At 37.2% G+C, this 25,852-nt stretch overlaps 1 protein-coding gene across 1 annotated transcript in view; it reads left to right on the top strand.

Moving 5' to 3' along the window:
- Positions 1-25,852, top strand: part of SPAG1 (sperm associated antigen 1) — a 61,960-nt gene that overhangs the window by 11,535 nt on the left and 24,573 nt on the right. Inside the window, exons 6-13 of the mRNA XM_065398852.1 lie at positions 672-790; positions 2,500-2,605; positions 7,565-7,695; positions 8,452-8,558; positions 12,431-12,593; positions 19,203-19,622; positions 20,033-20,132; positions 23,045-23,197. Coding sequence (XP_065254924.1) covers positions 672-790; positions 2,500-2,605; positions 7,565-7,695; positions 8,452-8,558; positions 12,431-12,593; positions 19,203-19,622; positions 20,033-20,132; positions 23,045-23,197 — 1,299 coding nt within the window. The remainder of the gene's footprint in view (positions 1-671; positions 791-2,499; positions 2,606-7,564; positions 7,696-8,451; positions 8,559-12,430; positions 12,594-19,202; positions 19,623-20,032; positions 20,133-23,044; positions 23,198-25,852) is intronic.

The raw sequence follows: 25,852 nt of genomic DNA, 5'->3' as shown, positions 1-25,852 counted from the left end.
CCCGCCCTCCTACCCCTCGGTTGGAGTTGCTGGCAAGAAGGAACTGAGAGGGTGCAGGGCCAGCGGCACCTGATATGCTGCCACATGGGAGTGCCATTCCAGAGGACACCACAGCTGGCTATACGGATACTGCTAAGGCAGAAATCTCCAACAACTGTGCACGTGGGTATGCGCACACCTAAAATGGAATGGACATGAACAACACATCTTGAAGAATAACAGTTACGAAAAGGTAGGTAACCGTTTTTTTCCCTCTGGTCTTCCAGTTACAATATTTAATCACTTTATGTCTGTTCCTGAGAAGTGAAAAGTACCTGCAACTCCAGTTGTCTTCAGTGGGAGTTATAAGTGCTCAGTATCTTTTAGGGTTGGCCCTTTAAAACACTATTTCTTGAATTTTGCCTGATTCTTAGAATGCTGTACTGGGTTTGAAGAGTATTTGGAGTGGACAGCATGGAAGAAAACACACACAAAGGAAATATAAATTGTTTAAAAAATTGTGTGTTTTTTCCCTGAATAATTTTGGATTGTTGAACAGATTGACAGAATCTTTGTACCCAATTTAGTTTATATCTGAAATATAGTATGTTGTTCTGTGGGTAAAGAAATCATGTTTTGCTGCATTTTACTGTGTGTATGCAATATAGATTAATATATTTTTTTACTTTAAGGTTTGATGTGGAAAAGGAGTGTTCAAAAGTTGATGAGGTCTATGAAGAAAATAATTCAAAAGCGTGTTTCAATATTAGTTCAAATTTACCCGTAATCGAAAAGAAAATAGAGACAACAGGTAAATGATGACTTAGTATCAAAATTGTCTTTTCTTTGATTAGATATAGAATTAACATTGCTCAGTAGAATGTTCATGCAAATTGAAGAAACATTATAGAGGAAAAATGTGCTTTTGCTATATATCTCTTCCTTGCTTTTTTCAGCCATCACAGAAAATAAAAATAAACCATGTTCTTAGTAAGTCAGCCCAGAAAATGGCCATTTTGCAGAAATTGTGATATGCCTTCTAATAATGCTTATTGAAAAAGATTTGCTTTAAATATAAGCTTATGAAATTGGTGCTGGGGATGGTGAAGAAAAATACAACATCAAGATTGATTTGTCCCATTGTGAACAAAACATAAAGTGTATCAGGGCGTAATTATGATATTCTCATAGAGCTTAAAATCACTTTTCCTCTTACTGTTTATAAAAAAACAAATCAGTGGAAGCTTGAAACAGATTTTTATTTTTCTTCTATAATGCTTATACTACTTGGTTGTTGTAGCATTGCTCATGCATGTTGGTATGCTGTGTGTGTAGTTTAAAGGTATTTAAGCATGGTTTCAAAGAGTATTGAAACCACAGTTGTCTTTAAATTATCTGAATAAAAATAATTGGGGACAGTACATACATGATGGCTTATTGTCTACCATGCAATAGTGAGAAAGCCTAGTTCTGCTTACTGTCTATTAATGGTTGCAAGTTAATGTGAAGCTTAAGGCTTGCTTGGATCAACCCTGAATTGGTCTGCTGAGAACTTTATTCTCCTTCTCAACCATCCAGCTTCCTTCCTCTGATGACTTGGCTTCCCATCACCTTTCAACATGTTGACCCATTTCCTCAGATGGCCAGATAATAGAAGCTTGTCCTAGCAAAGCGGAAAACAGGTTTTAGCCCAAACAAATGATCCTTCTGGAGTGCTAGTGGTAGTTATTCCAAACATGCTAGCTTCTACTACAGATGCAGAAGGATCAATTGTTCAGCTGAAAACGTTTTTCTACATAGTTAGTTTATCAAAGTGAAAGCACATAGTCTTCTCTACCAAAAGAGAATTTGAAATAGAAATAGCTTAAAAATAAGTTTAACGTTTTGTATACATTATACTGTGTGTTTAATAATTCATAATGGAAGAAAATTGCAAAGACACTAAGCCCATTGTTTCCTGCTTGTTGTATATAATGTATATACAGAGAGAACTTGTTATAGGGCATCCCAATGCTCACTTTATTTACTTATTTAAACTCTAGTATAAGCAACTAAGATTTTATTGGTGGCATGGAGGATGGCAAGGGTCTTAAGTCTTAAGCCAAGAGGCACAGATTTTTCAAGTATTCCTTTTCTAATGCATAGTCAATTTTGTCTGCCCTTGGACTCTGTTCATCCTAGAAAATTTCAGTACAATTTTTCCACTGAAAAGAGTCTCAAAAAATGTGTTCTAGTCACTTGAACGTTGCTGAATACAAAATATCCACATAAAATCTTTTATCCTGAAATATACACATACTGATAAAGTTTCCTTTTTTTATTTCACTTTAGGAGTTTTCACACTTTTTTAAATAACATGGACCATGTCTTAATAGAGAGGTTGTCTTGTGGTCCACTCTTTTTATAACTTTTAAAACCAATGTACACAATATAATTCATTTAAAATACTTCTATGTTAAAATGTCATATTTTGCATCTGTTAACTTTTAGATATAAAAACAGCAAACTATTATGTTCTAGGTATGACTAAGAAAGAGAGAAATTTTATTGCTAATCGTGAAAAAGAAAAAGGTAATGAAGCCTTTGCCATTGGGGATTATAAAGAAGCAGTGACATATTACACTCGGTGAGTTAATGCCATGTGAACCATTATTTAAAACTTGTAATTATTAATTAATATTATGTATATATCAATCTAGTTCAGGGTCTTTCTTGTTGAAGCAACAAATGATCAACTTTCTAAAATGGCAAAAGATTTTACATTGGGGTATCTCAAGATTCTGCATGTTGATTAACGATGTATAAGCAACCAGGAAAAATGGGTGAAGAGTGAGGTGGCAAAATTTGCAGATGACACAAAACTATTTAGGTTATTCAAGGCTAGAGGAGACTCCAGAGGGACCTCACAAAAGTACCGTATATACTTGTTCATTAGCCTGTTCATTTATAAACCAACCCCCCAAGACGGTTAGGTAAAAATAGCAAAAACTGTATGACCCTTTCATAAGCCGACCCTATAGTTCAGGGGTTGGCAAACTTTGGCTCCTGGCCCGTTAGGGTAAGCCGCTGGCGGGTTGGCACTTTTTGTTTACTTAGAGCATCTGCAGGCATGAAGCTCCTCAGCTCCCAGTGTCCGCGGTTTGCCGTTCCCAGCCAATGGGAGCTGCGGGAAGTGTCTGGGAACAGCAAACCGTGGACACTGGGAGCTGAGGGGGGAGGGATGGGATGGCTCAGTGGTTTGAGCATTGGCCTGTTAAACCCAGGGTTGTGAGTTCAATCCTTGAGGGGGCCACTTAGGGATCTGGGGCAAAATCAGTACTTGGCCCTGCTAGTGAAGGCAGGGGGCTGGACTTGATGACCTTTCAAGGTCCCTTCCAGTTCTAGGAGATGGGATATCTCCATTAATTTATTTATTTTTTATTTATTTAATTATTTTAATGTAATCTAATGAAAAACCTGTTGTTGTTATAATAATAACTGAACAAATATGTATTCACCTTCAAAATTACAGTCAATATTTAAAATCAGTAAATGGATATTTAAAACAAGTAACTTAGAACAATATGAGACTTTAAAAAGTCTTTAAATCCTTCAAAGTCTGAATCAGTCTCTGATTCACCAAACAGTTCATTAAACTCGGCTTCAGTCACAGCTGCACCTGAATTGTCATCGTAGATGTCGGCAGTGTCGTCTTCAGACTCAGATTCCTTCTCATCATCAGCCTCTGTTGTGTCATCATCAAATATGGCATCATCTTCTGACCCGTCGAGTACATTGCTGATACAGCATTTCCTAAATGATTTTTCTATCATTTCCGAGGGAATGAACACCTACGCGTCCTTGATCCACTGGGCAACCAGATTGATTTCGGGCTTCATAAGATTCCCGCCTTTTGTCAACTTCGCCATGCCTGAGCACATCCATTCAGACTACATTTTGTGTAGCCTGTCTTTAAAGGGTTTGTTCAGGCAGACCTCAAGCGGTTGTAGAACTGAAGTTAAGCCTCCAGGTATTACAGCCAAAGTAGTTTTCATATTTTTGGCCACATTTTTCACCTCCTCTGTCTTGTGTGCCCTGAACATGTTCCAAACGAGCATAGCAGGTTTCTTGAAAAGTGCTCCTGGTCTCTTATTCCACACTTTTTCCAGCCATTCATTAGTCCCACTTTCATCCATCCATCCCTTTTCGTGTGCACGTACGATGACACCAGCAGGAAATTTTCATGTTTTTAGGCAAGGTTTTTCTTTTAAAAATAACAACAGGAGGGAGCTTTGATCCATTTGCCAAACACGATAAAACCACTGTAAAATGGATTTTTTCATGGCCAGTGGTTTTAATTAAAACTATTTTTGAACCAACACTGGTTACTGTTCTGTTGCTCGGAAGATCGAATGTCATTGGTGTTTTGTCCATATTTCCTATTTGTGACAGTTCAAATGTATATTCCTTTCGATATTTTATAATAAACCTTTGGAAAGATTCGATTTTTTTCTTCCAGATCTCTCGGCAGCTTTTGCGTTATCTTTGTTCGCTGACGAAGACAGAGACCATGACGGTTCATGAAGCGAGTACACCAACCCGCTGATGCAACAAATATTGACGGCTTTACTGACTTGTATTTGTCGTCTTTCGACATTTGCAGAGCATGCAGACGAATTCCAGTTCTAGTGACAGGGTACCCATTTTGTCAACATTCAACAACCCAATTATTGAGATCTTTCTCTAGTTCAGGAAATGAAGCGCACCTCGTTGGTCATTTTTTCTTGCTTCTTGGCATGTCTTTTAGTGTTGTTTTATTTTTTCGCCATTCTCTTACTTGCTTCTCATTGATACAGAATTCATGAGCAGCGGCGCAATTATTGTTTGCTTCTGCATATTCAACAACTTTAAGTTTGAACGCTGCGTGATAAGCAGACCTTTTTCTTTTGATTTCACCGTTGTTCATTTTAAATACTAGTATGAAAATAGATTATTATTATTGTAGTTATAGATTTTGTAGGACTTTATAAAGGAATGTCACCTGCTTTATCATTGTCAAATTATTATTGTTCTTTGTTTATTTCAAAGCAGCCCTGTAGATTGGCATGTCTTTGGGGATAACAGGCTATTTCAATTTTATTAGAGATTCCATTGATTCTGCATGTTATTTTTTCATATTGGCTCGAGACTTATGCGGTCCATTGGTAGAAATGCATGAAGAGATCAAATTACACAGTAGTGGACTGACACCAGTGCTATAGTACTATCATTCATTGTATTTTTCTGATTGGTTTGTAAGGCATAGCATTTTGTGAAATGCATTGGTCAAATGTCATGCAGATCTGCAGCACTGCTCTTTTAGTATTCCTTTCAAGCCAATCTAGTCCACTAAATAAAGCCTTTGCAACTTTAAAAGGCTGCAGTATTGACATCAATAAATGGGTCGGCAAACTTTGGCTCCAAGCCCCTCAGCTCCCATTGGCTGGGAACGGCGAACCGTGGCCACAGGGAGCCGAGGGGCTCCATGCCTGCAAACGCTCCAGGTAAACAAAACAACAATGTATTAGTTATTCAATTCAATGATTCCATAGAGTTTAAAATCATCAAATTTTGGTGTAGACCCGTTTATAAGCCAACCCCCGCTCTTTGATGTGTCATTTTTTTACCAAAAATATTTGGCTTACGAACGAGTATATACAGTAAAAGAGCTGCATGATGCCAAATGAAATTCATTGTTGATAAATGCAACATATTATGTATTGGTAGGAATAATTTCAACTAGTAATACACACTGTTGGGTTCTAATGTAAGTATTAACTACTTAGGAAAATGATGGAGCATTATTGTGGACAGCTCCATTAGAACATCCTCTAAGTGATCTGTACTGGTCAAGAATGCAAAAATATTAAGATTGGGATACAAAATAACGCTGGGTTTCCACAGGATCTCTTCCTCCTTAAGTGTACAGGATAGACTATGCTCTGAAAATGAATCCTGTTGTGTAGTGAATGAAGTTGTTGTTTGTGGGCCTCCTGCCGCATTTGTTACAAAAGTTGGAAGATGTGTGGCAGGGAAATGCAGGAAGATAAAGTATAGTCTTGTGGTTAAGGCAGTCGAATGGTACTCTGAAGTTGGATTCTCTCCTTGCCTCTGCCACAAATGTCGTGTGTGATGCTGAGCAAGTCTATAAACCAAAATTTTCACAGGTGGCCACTGTGTGTTCCTCATTTTGTGGTTATGCAACTTGCAACACCTAGTCTGATTTGTGGAAGTGCTGAGCACTCACTGCTGCAACTGAAGTCAGTGGGAATTCTGCTCTGAACATATAATTGCTTACCATTTATTAGCACATTAAAAAGAAAGTCAGGCCCTAGGCTTCCTAAATTGGACATCAAAAATTTGTGGACATTTTGGTCTTAATTTCTGTGCCTCAGTTCCCTATGTGTAAAATTTGGATAATAATACTACCTCCTCTCACAAGGGTGTTGGGAGGATAAATCTGTTAATGTATGTAAAGCAGTAAGACTATGATCTCACAGAAAAGTCTATGAGGAAATTAATTCCGTATTCAGTGTAGAATGGTTTGCAATAAATAAAGTGTGGGGCTACATATGAAATGATGAGGATAAAAATAAATATTGACTAGATACCCATTCGGTGAGCATCATTCATCCTTTGCACTGAATGAGGCAAAAATAGTATGTGATCACATAATTAAAGTAGTTATCATAATGCATACACAGGCAACCTTAATTCTGGTGTTTTCTATCTTTTGAGTGCTTGACTTTGGAACCTTAATGTTCTTTTACTGTAGTTTTTTGGGGTATAATATGGATATCAAGAACATCCACAGTTGCATTATATAAGATATTTATTTATTTGTTTGTTTATTAGAAGGAACATAAGCTCTCATTCTTCAGGGCCTGAGCTAACCGCTAATTTGCAGGGTTAGAAGAAACTTCCCCACATTTGACCACAATGTTTTGTTTAGTTTTTATTTTTTCCCACCTTCATCTGAAACATCTGGCATTGGTCAGAGACAAGATAGTATGCTGAATGGACTACTGGTCTGATCCAGTATGGCAATTATTATTTACTTAAGTTTATAAATTCATAAAATTTGAATAAAATGTGTTTTAGAGTGGATTGATAGCAATTTTAAGTGACTACAGTCCTATCTAGTATACAGCCATAAAGAATAAGGTCACTATAACCTGATTATTCTATACTGCATGTCCATCTCTTTTCCTCCTATATACCATCTATCCAGCCCTACCACTCCAAATTGAAAATAAAAAGTAGGTTTTGTTTTAGTCACCATAATTTACAAGAAAGATTTAATAAGAGACGAGGAGCCTCAAAGTTCTCTAAATTGTTTTAAGAGATGCATCACTTTTGTACAGAGCATGCTCTGGTGCAGTTCTGTGTTGCCATGATTTTAAAATAAATTGATCTTGCATACTGTTTTAGAGTCCTCTAGTTGAAATTGCATTGCTTAGTGATTTTAATTTTATTATAACTCTTTACAATTTAAAACTGACTTTAAGTTTTTGTATACTTTTGGTTTCTTTCTAGCATACAGCTCACTTTGTCTTGTCTTTTGCAGGAGCATATCAGTATTGCCCACTGTGGCAGCATATAATAACAGAGCTCAAGCAGAAATCAAACTTCAAAACTGGCATAATGCTTTCCAGGATTGTGAGAAAGTGTTAGATTTGGAGCCTGGCAACCTAAAAGGTGAGATGTAAACTTGCATTTCTCAGAATTTTATTTCTAGAGAAAAGTCTTTTTTCTGGGTGGGGGGCTGGGGGAAAACACAGGCCTGGTTTATCATCCATTGGCATCAATGGGAGATCTTTCCTTTGATTTCAGTTGTCAGACCTCAAATGTGGGGAAAAATAGTCCCAGATTAGCTCCGCCTATGCTAGTTTAAATGGCAGTTTGGGGATTTGTGCAGTTTTGTCCTGCCTATCTTTGATCCAAGATCCTAAGATTGGGCTGAAGTGACAATAGGATGATGGTGTGTGGTCAGATCATGCTTTCAAAATGATGATTGTTAGCCACATCATATTGGTGACATGCACTGTCTCCTAATATTCACAGAAAAGCACCTCTTTTAACAGGCTTAACAGCTGCATTAAAACAGCAGTGAAAGGTGCTTGGTGCATGCTTTCTTACTAAGGTAAGTATTTGTAAATAGCTAACTAAACTTCTATGGAGAGAGTGGGACAAATTGGAAAATTATTAAGAGGAATGATAGTTCATGTATCACCATATAAATGTAGGGTCTGACATATCAAATTATGTGATTACAAAAAATCAGTAACTTAATACATAGCCATTATGAAGTGGATGCAAGGCTTTATGGAATTTAATGCAGAATTGTTTTGTACTTCACATTGTACTTTCTCTGATTGAATGTGAATTAATTGTAGTCTGCAGTATAATTTAGAACAATACAATATAAATAGTGTGTTCTTTGTTAATTTGTAGCTCTTATGCGCCGTGCCACTGTACACAAGCATCTACAGAATTACCAGGCAGCTATAGAGGACTTGGCCAAAGTATTACATGTTGAACCAGAAAATGCCATAGCTAAGGTAAAGACAAGCAACTCTGTGTATTTCTAGAACGAAGGTGTGTTTATAGAACAAGATGCATGTTGCTTGTATTATGTGTTTGATGTAAGATAAAAGTGATATATTATAGTATTATAATGGATGTATATCTAGTCACTTTTTATTCAGGCAACGCCACTGAAAAGTTCTGTTTGGCTCACTGACTTCACTTTTCTGAATGAATTTACTTTATGTTGAGGTCTGGGCTTCTACTTTTTTATAATGGCAAATACAGTATGAGATATGAACCATAAAAGATTCTATCTTAAAATACTTGTTAAAATGTTAATATATAATACATACTTTAAATGACTATTTTAAAAAAAGGACCTAAATAATATAATCCTTTTTGTGACTACAGATGAGATGGTAATTATAATAAAAATGTATGACTGATTTATGTGCCTAGTCTTACAGTCCAGTGGGTCTCAAACTTTTTTTTCCCGCGAACCACTTGAAAATTGCTGAGTGTCTTGGCGGACCACTTAATGATCTTTCCAAATGTTGTTTGTACCATTAGCTAACTATTGTAAAGTGCTTTGGATAAAAGCGCTATATAAAAAAACCCCTTAATAATAATTAACGGGTTTTTTTGCTCTACAAATAAAAGCACACAACTCACATTTTAATATCAGTAGTCTTATCTTTCTAATGCAATGGATGTGCCCTCTCTCCCCTGCCGCGGTAGTCCCTGAGCTGGGGCTGGGAAGGAGGGGGGTCTCTCCCAGGCAGCTGCAGCCCTGGAGCTGGGGAAAGTCACCTCTTTCTCTGGCCGCTGCAGCCCTTCACATCCCAAATTCAGCACACACCCTCTTCTCAACCCGCTGCCCCCTCCCACATACACCCTAATCCCCCCAAGGCCACCACCTCACATGTGCGTCTTCATTCTAGTAGAGCCACGTCTGTGGAGCACCACTAATTAGGTGGGTGGCCCTTCATTCTCTCGTGTGGCTGCCCAGGTGCGCACCTTAGAGGGAACTATCCGTGGACCACCTGAATGGAGTGTGGTCCAAAGACCACAATTTGAGAACCTCTGATATAGTCAGTTGTAGAGGAGGCATTGCTGAATCATTTCTGAGAGTTCTTTCCAAAAACTAAAGCTTGTTATCTTGTCTCCTTACCATTATTAATATTTACATTTTACTAGGAATTATCAATAACAGTAAAAATTAAACCTCAGTAATTCACACTTTACTGTTCTGCTTTCTCTGTATTTCACACACACACAATGGCAGTCTTCCTCCTCTTCTCAGCAAAGATTTGGTAGAAACAACTGTGGCTAGATCTGATGTTACTAAGATTTCATATCTCCTTGTTTAATTTTACTTATTAATTTCCCCAAATAAGGAGTTTCCAGTTATTTGTATAGGCTTTAATGTTCTGATCATCCAATAAGGTTCTGAGCATCTCTGGAGATGTGTTGAGCACCGTCAACTCCCATTGACTTTCATGGGTGTGGAATGCACCAGGCTACTTTGCAGCCTCACAGGATCAGGCCCTAAATCCACACACAGTATGAAAACATAAAACTTACAGAATAAATTCATAACAGTTAACCACCCTTGTCTCCAAAGTCCTGAAGAATAGAATGTCCTTTCCAGTGTGCCCTTAAAGTCAACAAACAAAGGGTTTTGTTGGACCAGGGTAGAAAGTTTGCTCAAGAACTGAAGTTCCTTCACTGTCAAGGCCCAGCCTGCAGCCTTCTTGTGTATACCAGGAGGCTGTTGGCCTGAGTGCCGTGACTAACCATCAGTGCAAATTAGCAAGGTTCTGTTGTGCCTCAATCTCATTACACCGCTTCTGTTGGTGAGAGAGATAAGCTCACCAACAGAAGTTGGTCAAGTAAAAGATATTACTTCATCCACCTTGTCTCTCTAATATCTTGGAACCAACGTGGTTAAACAACACTGCATACAATTGATATGAAGTATCTGCTATTCTAGCTCATCTGTTAATCCTGCTTTTGCTTTGCATGTGGCACCTTGGGTCATTACAGTAACTCCTCGCTTAATGTTGTAGTTGTATTCTTGAAAAATGCGACTAAGCGAAATGATGTTAAGCGAATCCAATTTTCCCGTAAGAATTAATGTAAATGGGGGGGTTAGGTTCCAGGGAAATTTTTTTCATTGCCTGCTAGTATGGTACTTTGTCCACTACTTGCGGGATTCTCTGGAAGAGCAGCCCGTCGTAGCTAGCGAGTGGGGGCTTGGAACCAGGGTGGTCCGGCAGCCCCCCTATCAGCTCCCCTCCACTCCCCGTGCCTCCTGAACACAGCGAAACAGCTGTTTCACCACGTTCAGGATGGGGGAGGCGCTGATCTGCGGAGGCCGCGGGCGGGAGGCGCTGGGTGTGTGTGTGGAGGGGAGCTAATAGAGGGGGCTGCCAGCCCACCCTAGTTTCAACCCAAAACAATGTTATAAGCAAACATTGCACAACTTTAAAGGAGTATGTTCCCTAATAGATCAGCAACGTAACAACGTTAACTGGGACGACGTTAAGTGAGGAGTTACTATCACAAATCTCCACAGTAATACAGTAATGTTTTCTTAGGATTAAATAGGAATGTGGCAAATGATAGAAAATGCAAAAAGTTTGCCAGAAAATTGCTAGATTTTATTTTTGTTTGTGTGGTAATGGTGACATCAAGTCGTCATTTAGGTATCAGGTAAATCACAAGTTCATCATTTCAAATGAAATTGTTACTTTGCTTAACAGCACCATTTAAACATCAGAAGTTAAACAAGCATTAAGTATTAGAAAGAGTATAAGATATTGCACTCATTTCTTTAGCAGAATAAGGTGTTTTGTTTTTTCTTTTGAAAACACACTTTCTCTTACTTTTCTTTAGTAGAGACTTAGTGTAGAGAAAGTGTGTGTAGTCAAAAATGTGTGTAATCCACAATGGGGCATTCTCCTCTGGTAATCTCAGAATGTCTATGGTAGGTTGAAGAAAATCTATACTCAGGATAGCTCTACTCAAATGCAGCATTTGCTTTGCAGAGAAGTCTTGCTTTAGCATGTTTTACAATTGGGTTAATTAAGTTAAGTGGCTTGCCTGAGAGTATGCAATTAATGACTCATTTGATAATGGGAACAAAGTTCTTGAATTCTAATAATTAGCTGTAACCTCTAGGGCATATGTCAAATCTGGCCTTTTAGAAGCTTTTTACAAACAGAAATTAGCAGCTTTAGAATTCCTCTGGTATTTTTCATATGGTTATGATAATGAAATAAATGGGAGAATTGTAGCTCTTGTAAGACCAGCATTACTTTTCGTCAGTCAGCAGTGTGCTTCTACTAGACTCTGCAAGAAATTATCATTTCCTATGGTTGATCCTAGCTGTTAGTTTAACTATTTGAAAAGAAAACAAAAGTCCCTAGCAGACATTGGTCTCTTCTACTGTGGATTTTGATTAAACTATTTTTAGACCTTTTCTAAAGTTCCAGTGTAGTAATCCATTGTCTTTGTAGACTGTGCCAGTTAGTTCCATTGTCAATGTTGCACTGTCTACACACAGAAGTAGGTAGACACAATCTATGTTCCAAATAATTTATTAACAAATGGTACCTATGGATTTGTATAATATGTATATGCAGTAGGCATTGGATATAGCATTGGAATGGCAGCCAGAAACAGTTTAGTCCTAATCCCAGTTCTGAAACTGACTCACTATATAGTCTTGAAGTCATTTAACCTATCTCTATTTTCTTATTTTTAAGGTAATACTGAGTATTATTTCAGAGGTGTGTTGTAGGCATTATTTAGACAATGGAAAGTGCTTTGCAAAGGTAAAGCACTATCTAAATGTAATTTTTTAAATACTTTTAAAATTGCTATTATTGCTATACTGCAGAAAAATCTGTCAGATATTGAGCAGAAGCTGAAAGATTTAGAGCCTGTATCTGAGACTCACACCAAAGGAAAAAGAATAGTTATTCAAGATATCGAGGAGTCGGACGGTGATGAAGAAAGAGGAGGAAATGGAGAAGAACGTGAAAGTGGCAGTGGAGATAAAAGTAATATGTTTGTCTATGTAATTGTTACCTGGGATACTGATCTTGGCAATTTGAAGGTTTTAAGCAGTGTGAATGTCCAACTCTCACTGTATCTTTAGCCCAGTTTCCCCCCTCCCCCAGCTTTGCAGTGGCACCCAAGGCCACAGAACCACTTTTTAATTTATTTTTCCCACTCTTTTGAGGATTGTTATCCCATTTACTTCCAGTATGGCTTTCCATTACCCTGGACTACTGGGTCCTTGATAACTGAGAAGGACACAGCCCTCCAGTTAAATGTTATGGTGCACCTCCATACCCTCCCCTTTTAGGCCTTTATGCCATGTCTGAATTCTCTCTCTGCTCAATCTGAGTCTTTTTTAGAGATCCTTCTCGCAAGTATTTTACTATGAGAACTTGTTGCTTTCCTGTTAGAGATTAGAATAATAGGCAAAGTTAAAAGGGTTACATGGTAATGGCTTGTAGCAGTTCATTTAGCCCTCATTTACTCACTTTGGTACCCAGTACATTTATTTTTTTTGTCTCCCCCATTCCAATGAATTTGTTCATCTCATCCACCTATTGTATCTTGTCTTTTTTAGATTATAAACTGGCACAGGGACTGTAATTTATTATTTGTTTGTACCTTGCCTAGCACAGTGGGGTCCAACTTGGTTATGGCCTTTAAGCACTACTACCATATAAATGTTAATAATAGCTCTTCCTTAGTGCAGTTTAGGAGGAAAGACTGCAATTGTCTCCATTCCCATGGCTAGTACACAGGCTGTCATTTGTGTAGGATTAGATTTCTCAAGGTGACCCCAAATGCTACAATCTTTCCTCAGAACTGATTCTGTGCTCTTCATCCTCAGAATGTTGTCTTCCACAGTCTGAAAATAACAATTGATATATAAAAGAGAGACAAAGTGGATGCGGTAATATCTTTTATTGGACCAGCTTCTGTTGGTGAGAGAGATAAGCTCACCAACAGAAGTTGGTCAAGTAAAAGATATTACTTCATCCACCTTGTCTCTCTAATATCTTGGAACCAACGTGGTTAAACAACACTGCATACAATTGATATGAAGTATCTGCTATTCTAGCTCATCTGTTAATCCTGCTTTTGCTTTGCATGTGGCACCTTGGGTGTTCACCAAGCTCTTGAAGGTTGGTATCTTGGTTCCTGTCTCCTCTGCCAGGTGTTGTATGACAATGGTAAAGAATCCCAGAAAGAGTCACTTTCTTCTGATGCTGACAAGAAACTTCATTAGAACAAGGGAAAAAGAATTATTCCAAAGCTACTCTGTGTCTCTTTCTGCTTTACTGTAGATCTTCTGCATAGAATCTTCCCATTCCCTACTGCCTGGATTCCTGCATCAGATTTAAGAATTGGTATTTTCCTCTCTTCTTATTAGAGAGTACATAGAATGCTCTAGGTCTGGGCTGATGGCAAATAAAATGATCTCTTCTATATCTTGATTACTCAAGTCCTGTCTGGTTTGATTAGGTAATTTTAAAAAAAAATTAAGTCAAGGAGATGGCTGTAAGTCAGAGACGCGGAAGCAGAGTGAATACACTGAGAGTAGAGTAAAAAAAGACGTATCAGAGAAAAAGACAATTGAACATTTACCAGACCATGAAGGTGAAGTTAATGGTTATCTAAATGGTAAAAAAAAAAAGAATGAAAGCAATGATCTAAAGAAGGAGACCTCCAGTTCACATGGGACAGAATCTTCATCCGCTAGGAAAAGCATTTCTAATTTGCTTCCTCCTACTGCAGCAAAACTGAAAAGTGAAGGAAATGAGTTATTTAAGAATGGGCAATTTGGAGAGGCTGTGCTGAGGTACTCAGAGGCCATTGAAAATGTCATCAATTTAGGTGAGTTGTGATACCTTATGAAAAGAGTAGAATCGCTATTATTGTTAAAAGAACCTCAGTTTAACCATCATAGCCTATCCACAGATTTCTGACAGAAACTGACAGGCTGTAAATTCCTCTGTGATAAATAATAGTCAATTTACAAAATGAGTCACAAAAGGTACAATAGAGTCATTAAGTAAATTAAGTCAGGAACAACTTGGGCATTATAGATTCTGTATTTTCATATAATCTTCTGAAATATTGACTAGTTTGCACAATCGGGAATCAATACTTAAAGATATGAGGGCATGAAAAATTATTGTGGGATCGTTGGGCACCTCTGCATGTCAGTTAAGATAAAAGGAAAACCCAGCATCTAAGCTGATGGTACCAAGGCATACAAAATTATTAGAGGGTACAGTTGCCTTATTGATATTTTCAAGGGTCAAAATTTCTGTTACATAAGAACAGCCATACTAGGTCAGACCAAAGGTCTGTCTAGCCCAGTATCCTGTCTTCCAACAGTGGCCAATGCCAGGTGCCCCAGAGGGAATAAACAGAACAGAACATTTGGTGACCCCTAGTTCTTGTTTTATGAGAAGGAGTAAATAACACTTCCTTATTTACTTTCTCCACACCAGTCATGATTTTATAGACCTCATATCCCCCCTTAGTCGTCTCTTTTCCAAGCTGAAAAGTCCCAGTCTTATTAATTCTCCTCATACGGAAACCGTTCATACCCCTAATCATTTTTGTTGCCCTTTTCTGAACCTTTTCCAATTCCAATTTTTGAGATGGGGTGATCACATCTGCATGCATTATTCAAGATGTAGGCATACCATGGATTTATATAGAGGCAATATATTTTCCATCTTATTATCTATCCCTTTCTTAATGATTCCCAACATTCTGTTCGCTTTTTTGACTGCCGCTGCACATTGAGTGGATGTTTTCAGAGAGCTATCCACAATGACTCCAAGGTCTCTTTCTTGAGTGGTAACAGCTAATTTAGCCCCCATCATTTTATATGTATAGTTGGGATTATGTTTTCCAGTGTGCATTACTTTGCATTTATCAACACTGAATTTCATCTGCCATTTTGTTGACCAGTCACCCAGTTTTGTGAGATCCTTTTGTAGCTTTTCGCAGTCTGCATGGGACTTAACTATGTTGAATAGTTTTGCATCATCTGCACATTTTGCCACTTCACTGTTTACCCCTTTTTCCTTTTCATTTCTGAATATGTTGAATAGGACCGGTCCCCGTACAGACCCCTGGGGGACACCACTGTTTACCTCTCTCCATTCTGAAAACTGACCATTTAGTCCTACCTTTTGTTTCCTATCTTTTAGCTAAATACCAATCCATGAGAGGACTTTCCCTCTTATCCCATGACCGAGTACTTTGCTTAAGAACCTTTCGTGAATAACCTTGTCAAAGGCTTTCTGAAAATCTAAGTACACTATATCCACTGGATTCCCCCTTGTCCACATGCTTGTTGACCCCCTCAAAGAATTCTAGTATATTGGTGAGGCATGATTTCCCTTTACAAAAACCATGTTCACTCTTCCCAAACAAATTATGTTCATCTATGTGTCTGACAATTTTGTTCTTTACTATAGTTTCAACCAGTTTGCCTGGTATTGAAGTCAGGCTTACTGGCCTGTAATTGCCAGGATCACTTCTGGAGCCCTTTTTAAAAATTGGCATCACATTAGCTATCCTCCAGTCATTTGGTACAGAAACTGATTTAAATGATAGTTTACAGACTACAGTTAATAGTTCTGCAATTTCATATCTGAGTTCCTTGAGGGGGCCACTTAGGGATCTGGGGCAAAATCAGTACTTGGTCCTGCTAGTGAAGGCAGGGGGCTGGACTCACTCTAATGGTGAGGCCTTTGGAGAAGAGGGATAGCTCAGTGGTTTGAGCATTGGCCTGCTAAACGCAGGGTTGTGAGTTCAATCCTTGAGGGGGCCATTTAGGGATCTGGGGCAAAAATCTGTCTGGGGATTGGTCCTGCTTTGAGCAGGGGGTTGGACTAGATGACCTCCTAAGGTCCTTTCCAATCCTGATATTCTATGATTCTTGGGTCAGTACCATCTGGTCCTGATGATTTATTACTCTTTAGTTTATCAATGTGTTCCAAAACCTTTTCTAATGAATAAAATTAAATACCTACATACTATGGTGATAGGCCCTTCTGATAGATGAAGAATTTGTCTAAGGTTACATCTGATACAGTGATTTTGTGGTTTTTCTTATCTTCTGGACATTGTTTAAAGCTAATTTTAGGGTTAATTTTCATTATTGTCTGTCTTTAATCTGAACTCATATAAGGCTATGCTTTGTCCTTATTTTTACCTTTCATATGAAACCTCTTTTTATTGAGTTATATTCATATATATCAAGAAGACGGATTAAAAATGTCTCCTTTCCATGTTATTTATGGGGACTTCGGATGGGTACCTAGGGTTACCTAGGGAGGTGGTGGAATCTCCATCCTTAGAGGTTTTTAAGGCCCGGCTTGACAAAGCCTTGGCTGGGATGATTTAGTTGGTGTTGGTCCTGCTTTGAGCAGGGGATTGGACTAGATGACCTCCTGAGGTGTCTTCGAACCCTAATATTCTATGATATTCTAGGGTTGTCAATTGCAGTTAACTCACGCGATTAACTCAAAAAAATTAATTACGATTAAAAACAATTAATTGCAATTAATTGCAGTTTTAATCCCACTGTTAAACAATAATAGGATACCAATTGAAATGCATTAAATATTTTGGATGTTTTTCTATATTTTCAAATATATTGATTTCAGTTACAACACAGAATACAAAGTGTACAATTCTCACCTTATATTTTTTATTACAAATATTTGCACTGTAAAAATGATAAACAAAAGAAATAATATTTTTCAGTTAATCTCATATAAGGACTGTAGAGCAATCTCTTTATTGTGCAAGGGAAATTTACAAATGTAGATTTTTGTTTTGTTTTGTTGCAATACTGCACTCAAAAACAAAACAATGTAAAACTTTAGAGCCTATGAGTCCACACAGTCCTACTTCTTGTTCAGCCAATTGCTAAGACAAACAAGTTTGTTTACATTTACAGGAGATAATGCTGCCTGCTTCTTATTTACAATGTCACCTGAAAGTGAGAACAGGTGTTCGCATGGCATTATTGTAGCTCGTGTTGCAAGGTATTTACATGCCAGATACGCTAAATATTCGTATGCCTCTTCGTGCTTCAGCCATGATTCAAGAGGACATGCTTCCATGCTGATGACGCTTGTTAAAAAAATAATGCGTTAATTAAAGTAGTGACTGAACTCCTTGGGGGAGAATTGTATGTCTCCTGCTCTGTGTTTTACCCGCATTCTGCCGTATATTTCATGTTATAGCAGTCTTGGATGATGACTCAACACATGTTTGATTTTAAGAACACTTTCACAGCAGATTTGACAAAACGCTAAGAAGGTGCCAATGTGAGATTACTAAAGATAGCTACAGCACCAGACCCAAGGTTTAAGACTCTGAAGTGCCTTCCAAAATCTGAGAGGGAGGAGATGTGGAACATGCTTTCAGAAGTCTTAAAAGAGCAACACTCCGATGTGGAAACTACAGAACCCGAACCACCAAAAGAGAAAATCAGCCTTTTGCTGATGGCATCTGACTCAGATGATGAAAATGAACATGCATTGGTCCAGACTGCTTTGGATCATTATTGAGCAGACACCATCACCAGCATGAATGCATGTCCTCTGGAATGATGGTCGAAGCATAAAGGGACATATGATTCTTTAGTGCATCTGGCACGTAAATATCTTGCGACAACAGCTACAACAGTGCCATGCGAACACCTGTTCTCACTTTCAGGTGACACTGTAAAGAAGAAGTGGGCAGCATTATCTCCTGCAAATATAAACAAACTTGTTTGTCTGAGCGATTGGTTGAATAAGAAGTAGGACTGAGTGGACTTGTAGGATCTAAAGTTTTACATTGTTTTGTTTTTGAGTGCAGTTATTTTTTGTACATAATTCTACAACTGTAAGTTCAATTTCCATGATAAAGAAATTGCACTAAAGTACTTGTATTAGGTGAATTGAAAAATACTATTTCTTTTGTTTTTATAGTGCAAATATTAGTAATAAAAATAAATATAAAGTGAGCACTGTACACTATATTCTGTTTTGTAATTGAAATCAATATATTTGCAAATGTAGAAAACATGCAAAATATTTAAATGGTATTCTATTATTAACAGTGCAATTAATCGCAATTAATTTTTTTAATCGCTTGATAGCTCTAATATTTTCTCATGACTATCAGTAAAACAATTTAATTTGGTGCTGATATATTAATTCTAACATGACAAGTAATTGTGATTTGCTGATTGAAAAACTGTAAATCTGCATTTTCATGTAAATTAAAGTATCAGCTTTTTATTTAGCATTCAGTATTTAAGTGGTTAAATTCAAGGTAAATTCTCTACCATTCCATTACGTAAGAAAAGGGGGGCTATAAGTTGTTCTTCAACAAGGAGAAAACAGATTTGACAAGAAAGTATTACATTCTTACTATGTATTGCAAACTGTTTATTACTAGAAATTAATCTGTGTTCTGAGAGTGTTTTCTGTGACAAATCAATTTTTATAAATGAAGACTCTTGAAGTATTTTATGCTGTGGACTTTGGTATACACCCCTCCTTTGCCTTTACAATAGTTCCTTCCAATGATGCAAACTCTGACCTAGCTGATTAACTTCCTTGTAGAAACTGGTGTACTACTCGGAGGCAAGATTGCAACTAAAAGTGAAATGGGGAATCTACAAAAAAAGTTTTCCAGCAAAGGAGATGGCTGTAAGTCAGAGACGCAGAAGCAGAGTGAATACACTGAGAGTGGAGTAAAAAAAGACGTATCAGAGAAAAAGACAATTGAACATTTACCAGACCATGAAGGTGAAGTTAATGGTTATCTAAATGGTAAAAAAAAGAATGAAAGCAATGATCTAAAGAAGGAGACCTCCAGTTCACATGGGACGGAATCTTCATCCGCTGGGAAAAGCATTTCTAATTTGCTTCCTCCTACTGCAGCAAAACTGAAAAGTGAAGGAAATGAGTTATTTAAGAATGGGCAATTTGGAGAGGCTGTGCTGAGGTACTCAGAGGCCATTGAAAATGTCATCAATTTAGGTGAGTTGTGATACCTTATGAAAAGAGTAGAATCGCTATTATTGTTAAAAGAACCTCAGTTTAACCATCATAGCCTATCCACAGATTTCTGACAGAAACTGACAGGCTGTAAATTCCTCTGTGATAAATAATAGTCAATTTACAAAATGAGTCACAAAAGGTACAATAGAGTGAAATGAATAGAAAGATTGATAATTCTTAGTGACAGCGATGTTTGCATATGTTTATGTATTAGAATAATTATATGTATTGTAGGTGACATACTGAATAAACAAAAGCTCCTTGAAGCTTTGCATCATCAGCAAACTGCAGCAGTGCAGTGTAACTCAGAACATACTATAGTCTTTTTTTAATTCTAATTCAATGATATTTAAATAATGAACTTTCATTGTACTTGCATATAATTTTAGGAGTACAAAGTCGAGATGATCTAAGTATCTTGTATTCAAATAGAGCAGCATGTTACCTTAAAGAAGGCAACTGCAGTGACTGCATTCAAGATTGTAACAGGTAAAACAGCACTCTTTCTTGTAGGGAAACAACATTCCTATTGATGATTAAACATTTTAATCAGTTTCTCATTATTAAAATACTATTTTAACTGAGTCATTCTAAGGAAGGGCTAGTTCCTTGTCATATTGACAGGAATCTTTATCTGTTAAAATATGTTATGAATCACTCACTACTAGGGGAGAGGTAATTTTAAGAATATTGTATAAGTTGATGTGTAAAGACAATTAAATCTTCCCAAATGTACATAGAAATGCATTGAAGGCTTAAATGAACAAAATGTTAACGTTAAATGAAAACAGGCTCTTTACTGAACAGTTTGTGAATGCTCCATAGTTATTTATACGTAGTCTCTTTTCACCCTAGGACTGATAACCTTGTTTGAAACCATTTTTAAGCATGTTTACAGTAGAAATTGTTTTGCATATGCACTCAACATATTCACAATCTGAGTTACAATTGTGTTCAAAAACTGAGCTAGAATTCTGCTGTCTACTTATGGTGCATTGTTGTACGGCACCGTTGGCTGAAGGTCAGGTACCCTCAATCTCCCCCTCCAAAAAAACCACATTTAAGTATTACTGTTTTTCCTAAAATTTCTGTTGAATTTCATAAGCAGTGATTAATGAGTGTAAGGCTTTAGGGGTTAAACAGGATACCATATGATCAGAGCTCTCATCAGCCAAACAAATTTCCTCTTTTGTAATGCAAGGCTGTAACTTTCTGGAGTGCAATCCAGACCTGTGGAGAGCGTGGAGTTGCCTTGCCAGGCAGGCTCCAGGATCCAAAGCATTGGACCAGGGCTGCCCAATATGTAGACATGAGTGCATGCTTGTTGCTAACAGTGGGTGTCCCAGGCAGAGAGTCATAGTAACAAGGCATTGTGAGGCACGGGGTTACAGGATAAGAGGTGACAGAACTCTTCACTGGTCTGGATTGCACCCCATAATGTGATACATACACAACTAGAGTATAAAAATATTAATAACTGGATATAATATAGATTTAGCTTTTAATTTTTATTAATTAAGCTGCTAACATATTGAATATAGTCTACCATCTGCTTTGGGAGTTTTCTTAGAATGAGCAGTTTTTTTCATATACTTTCTAATACTCTGCATAATTTAAACTTTGTTGTAATTAGTGAAGATATAAGATAGTTGAAAAAGACAGACGTTTACTGACCAAATAAAGTTACAAAATTATAGCAATAAATTGCTTGTTCTGGTTCTTTGAATATAACTCTGCCGTTGAAAACAATACTGTGAACCTGTGTTTTGTATTCTCTCTAAGTGGAAACCTATATCATCATCAATCATCATCATCATCAGTATAATATTAATTTATGGTACTACCCATAATATGCTATACACTTTCTATATAGGCAGAGAGGTATGGTTCCTGCCACAATGAGCAGAGACAACAAATAGACAGAAGTTAGGAAGAATAGGAAATAGAAACAATATTAAAAAAATATATGTCAACTGGATTTGCTGTAGGCAGCACAACAGAAATGGATAAGGTTTAATAATGATTTATGATTGACTTCAGCAAGGCCATGGATGGCATAGTGCTTGTATTCTTGATGTAAAAAAAAAAAAACCACCCCAAAAATGTTTTACACATTTGTCTTCTAATATGTGTTTCTTGAGAGGCTTCCAGAAATCCTCTTAGCTCCTCTTCCCCATAAGGGCCCTGATTTGGAGTAATTTACCCTTTGTCTGTGGAAGACAGGATGTAGCTCCCTTATACTAGCTTCCACTTCCTCATATTACTGCTATGGCATAACCTGTCACCTGACTAACATTACCCTCCAGCTATACCCTGGAAATGCATGCTGGCTAGCTTCACCTCCCAGATGCTGATAGTCCCCAAGAAATGTACCCCTTCCGTCTGACTTTGTATCTACCCTTTAGATTGCACCAAATTTCTAGGTGTTATGAACCAGAAAATTAGTTAGTGTTCTGAAGGTTAAAAGAAAGTTAAGAGCAGTAGTTGAGCCTTAGTAGTACTATGGAGTGATGCATAATTGCTATTCTAAACAGTACTTAGCAGTAGAAGAGATCTTGGAAGCTTTTAAACATAACTGTCTTCATTATTTAGATATATACAGGAGTACATATCCTAACAGCTAGCTGCCTAGAATCCTCTAAATCGCAATACTCCTATTGTTCCATTAATAAAAGACACTTTTTAAATAATAATGCTTTTGTGGGCATTTTGTGTTTTTGTGAGCCCATCATGTCACTGGAGCAGTCCATGTAGTTTAGAAGTAGTACTCGTTGTGCTGCACTAGAGACTGAGCTTGCTGCCTGACCACATCAGCAGCAGTGTTATCTGGGAGACATCCTGCCAAAACAGTCAGTTTTTTCCTTGTATGCTAACCTCAGTTGCTCACAGCCAACAGGCAGTTGTGTACTGCTTGTATTATTGCTAAATATTTTCTTCATGTTTTACAACTACGGAGGAACTGAAAGCTATTAGAGGAACAAGCAGACAGAACGAGCATATGTTTGAGAGCCACACAGATCTAGGCACCACTTAAACAGAATAATCATCCCATTAAGATTAAGCAGAATAACCACACTAAGATTCTATTAAGTATGGTGGGCCTTAAATGTGTTCACTGTGGAGGAAGTAGGTTACCAGACTGAGTTAACAAATTTAAGTTGAATACATTGTAATAAAATATGCTAGCATGTACATGGCTGCAATCCCATTTTGGGTTTTTTTAGTTGCTAATAAACCACTCCAGATCTGCTTTCCTATTTTGTCAAGATAACCCCAAAATGAAATAATGGACATACTGTGTATAGTTCTTTATATCATTGGATAGCTTCATTAGGTTTACGTGACAATTCTGTTTTCAGCCCTGCACTGCTTGTAATCTTTTTTTCTTTTGTATTCTCAAGAGCTCTGGAACTTCATCCATTTTCCCTTAAACCTCTTCTGCGACGGGCAATGGCATACGAGTCCATGGAGCGATATCGGCAGGCGTATGTTGATTATAAAATGGTTCTACAGATAGACAGTGGGATCCAGGCAGCAAATGACAGTGTTAATAGGTAACATCAATTTGTGATTTTTGTGTTCTTATAAGATGCGGAATGGAAAAATAGGATTTTATATTTTATTTTATTTGTTTTCCTTTATCTACTCCCTCTCCTCTATGTGCCTCAGAGTTAGAAGTATATACAGAAACACCAGTTGTTTGTTGTTAATTATGTTCACAGTAACATCATTTCCCATTGGTTGTATTCACTCTACAATTAAACCATGAATGTAAACTTGAAGGGTGGACTTTTCTTTTGCTTTCAGCACTTGTGAATGTACCATCTTTTTTCTTCTACTGTTCTGCCATTTGTCCGTTACCCACGCTGTAGTGTTCCTCCTCTCTTGTTCTGTGCTTTCCCAGTTTCTTTTTAATTCCTTCTGTGTTCTGGTCAGTGTGAGGACAGCAGCAAAATGAAACTTGTAGGACTCCTGATCCCTGAAGTGCCAGGCTAATGTTTGACATCTAGCCTGCACAGAGATCAACATTCCATTAAGTTTCACTGTGCTACCACTTGTCAACAGTAGCTTTATTAGCGGCTTGTGCCACTTCCCTGAGACTATATTAAAAATTTGATCTTAATCCATGTCAGCAAAATTTCATGTTTTGTTGTTTTGTGCTGGATATTTTACCCTTTTCTATGTGATTTAAATTTTATAACCTAAGGCAGAAATCTCCTGCAAGTTCTGCATGGCAGATATCAACTCCCAATATTCTCCTCTCTCTACTCTGGTGACCTCAATGAGAGATGCATGTATATGCGGAGAGCAAAATGTTAAAGCTGAGATCTTCCCTGTGGCTCTATGAGAATTTTGCCCTTAATACTTGGGTCTACAAAACTTTATTCTTGTATTAGATGACAAAATGCTATCTTGGCTGGAGTAGAACAATAATTTAACATAATATTCTTGACAGAAAGGTCTCTAAGCTAGTGGTCTGCCAAACTCTTTCATTTCAGTGTCTGCATTGGTCATCCATTTAACATTGAAGCATACAAGAGAGAATCTCAATCTCTTGCCATACAACTTAAGTGCCCCTTACATTCAAGACCAAATTCATAAATACTAAAATGTGTAGCATGTTCTACTTGTAGCTGCCAGCAGTAAAAGCGAGATGGAACTCTGGGGAGCAGTATTTGTGTTTGGGTAACAATATTTTTCCAGAGTATAAGATTTGTACTTCATACACCTCATGAGTGTAGCATCACTTTTGAAAAAAAAAATTAGTTATTGATATTCGAATACTGGACAGATTAAATATGGCAGTTACTGAGAGTATATACTTGGAACCTCAGTGATTTTTAGTCTTTTTTTTCTTTTTAAACTACAACTATGTTTAAAGGGCTTTACTTTTTTGTGTGGGGCTTCAGTTTGCTCCCCTTCTTAACTTTTGTGTTTGTTACCAGGTGAGATAACACTAGCGATAGTCACTGTCTACACAGTGTATAGTCTAAGAAATATAATTTTTCTAACCTTTTTAATAGTTTCAAACCCGCATCATTCTTGCTGCCAACTGCAGATCATTAATTTCTGTCATTATATTTATAACAACTGTATAGAATTGTGCTTGATACTTCAAACATTGTCATACTTACATTTCTTTTAACTTATAGTAAGTAATTCTATGAAACACAAAACTGTATTTGCTTTTTTTCTACTTTAAATATTGTGTATGAGAACAGAGAAGCCAGTATGCATTGAGCAATAGCCCACATATATTCAACCTTCAATATTAGAACCTGTTTTATAAAGGAGGGACGGAGCATTGAGGTTATTTCCTATGCTTCTTGAAAAGTGAACGGTAACTTTAACTTCTACCTGTAGGTGTATGTACACCAGAAGGGATCTTAGGTTAACATTTTCTGTAAAGGATGTTATCTTTAACTGCAGAGTAAACTTGCTAGTACATCAGTGTCTACATCTGGTACTAGATGAGTTCCCGGTGTGGTGAAATTACGGATGTCAAACAATTGGTGTGCATGGTTTTACCTCCTGTATCGCTATCTTTTATTTATAAACAGGCACTTTAGAAATTTCCCCTGATTGACATTCTTGTAACTTATTTAGGGTTTAAGCTTCCTATTTTTTCTTCCTTAACATTTTTCCTTTTTTTCCTTTCTAGGCCTTCCTTATGCTTTTAGCTTCACTACTCATTACTCTTTCCTCCCTGGCATCCCATCATCTTATTTCAGCTGCTTCTTCCTTCTCCTCCTTTGCTGGTAATTCATTTTTGGCTTTCAGATTTTGTTTTTAGAGTATAGCCCTCTTGCGTAAGTTTAAATACAATTTATTTATTTTAAAATTTTTATCATTTCTAAATTCAATTTAAATAGCTGATCAAATAAAGAAAATACTCAGTTTCAGTGAAAAAGAGAAACAATTTTAAAAGAAACAGTTTAAGAAGTGAATTGCAAAGGAAAAAAGGTGACATTTCTACCTTTCCTGTTCCTTTTTGATGTAAAGGGATAACCTCAAAAATGTCATTTAAAAATATTTTTCTACATGTCTTTTATATTAGGAATATCAGGTCCTGGCTTCCTGTTTTTATTGGAAAACTTTTTAAGATCCTCAGAGGGATCTGATTGGTGATATCACAGGAAGCTGACTAATCTGCTGATCTTTCACCCCTAGGTGAAGGGGAATCTTATTCAGGCTATCTTCTAAGGCTG

Source organism: Emys orbicularis, chromosome 2 (assembly GCF_028017835.1).
Source record: "Emys orbicularis isolate rEmyOrb1 chromosome 2, rEmyOrb1.hap1, whole genome shotgun sequence".
In the NCBI taxonomy this organism is placed as follows: domain Eukaryota; kingdom Metazoa; phylum Chordata; order Testudines; family Emydidae; genus Emys; species Emys orbicularis.
The sequence above is the reverse complement of the archived record's forward strand: the minus strand, read 5'-3'. Positions and strand labels throughout refer to the sequence as shown.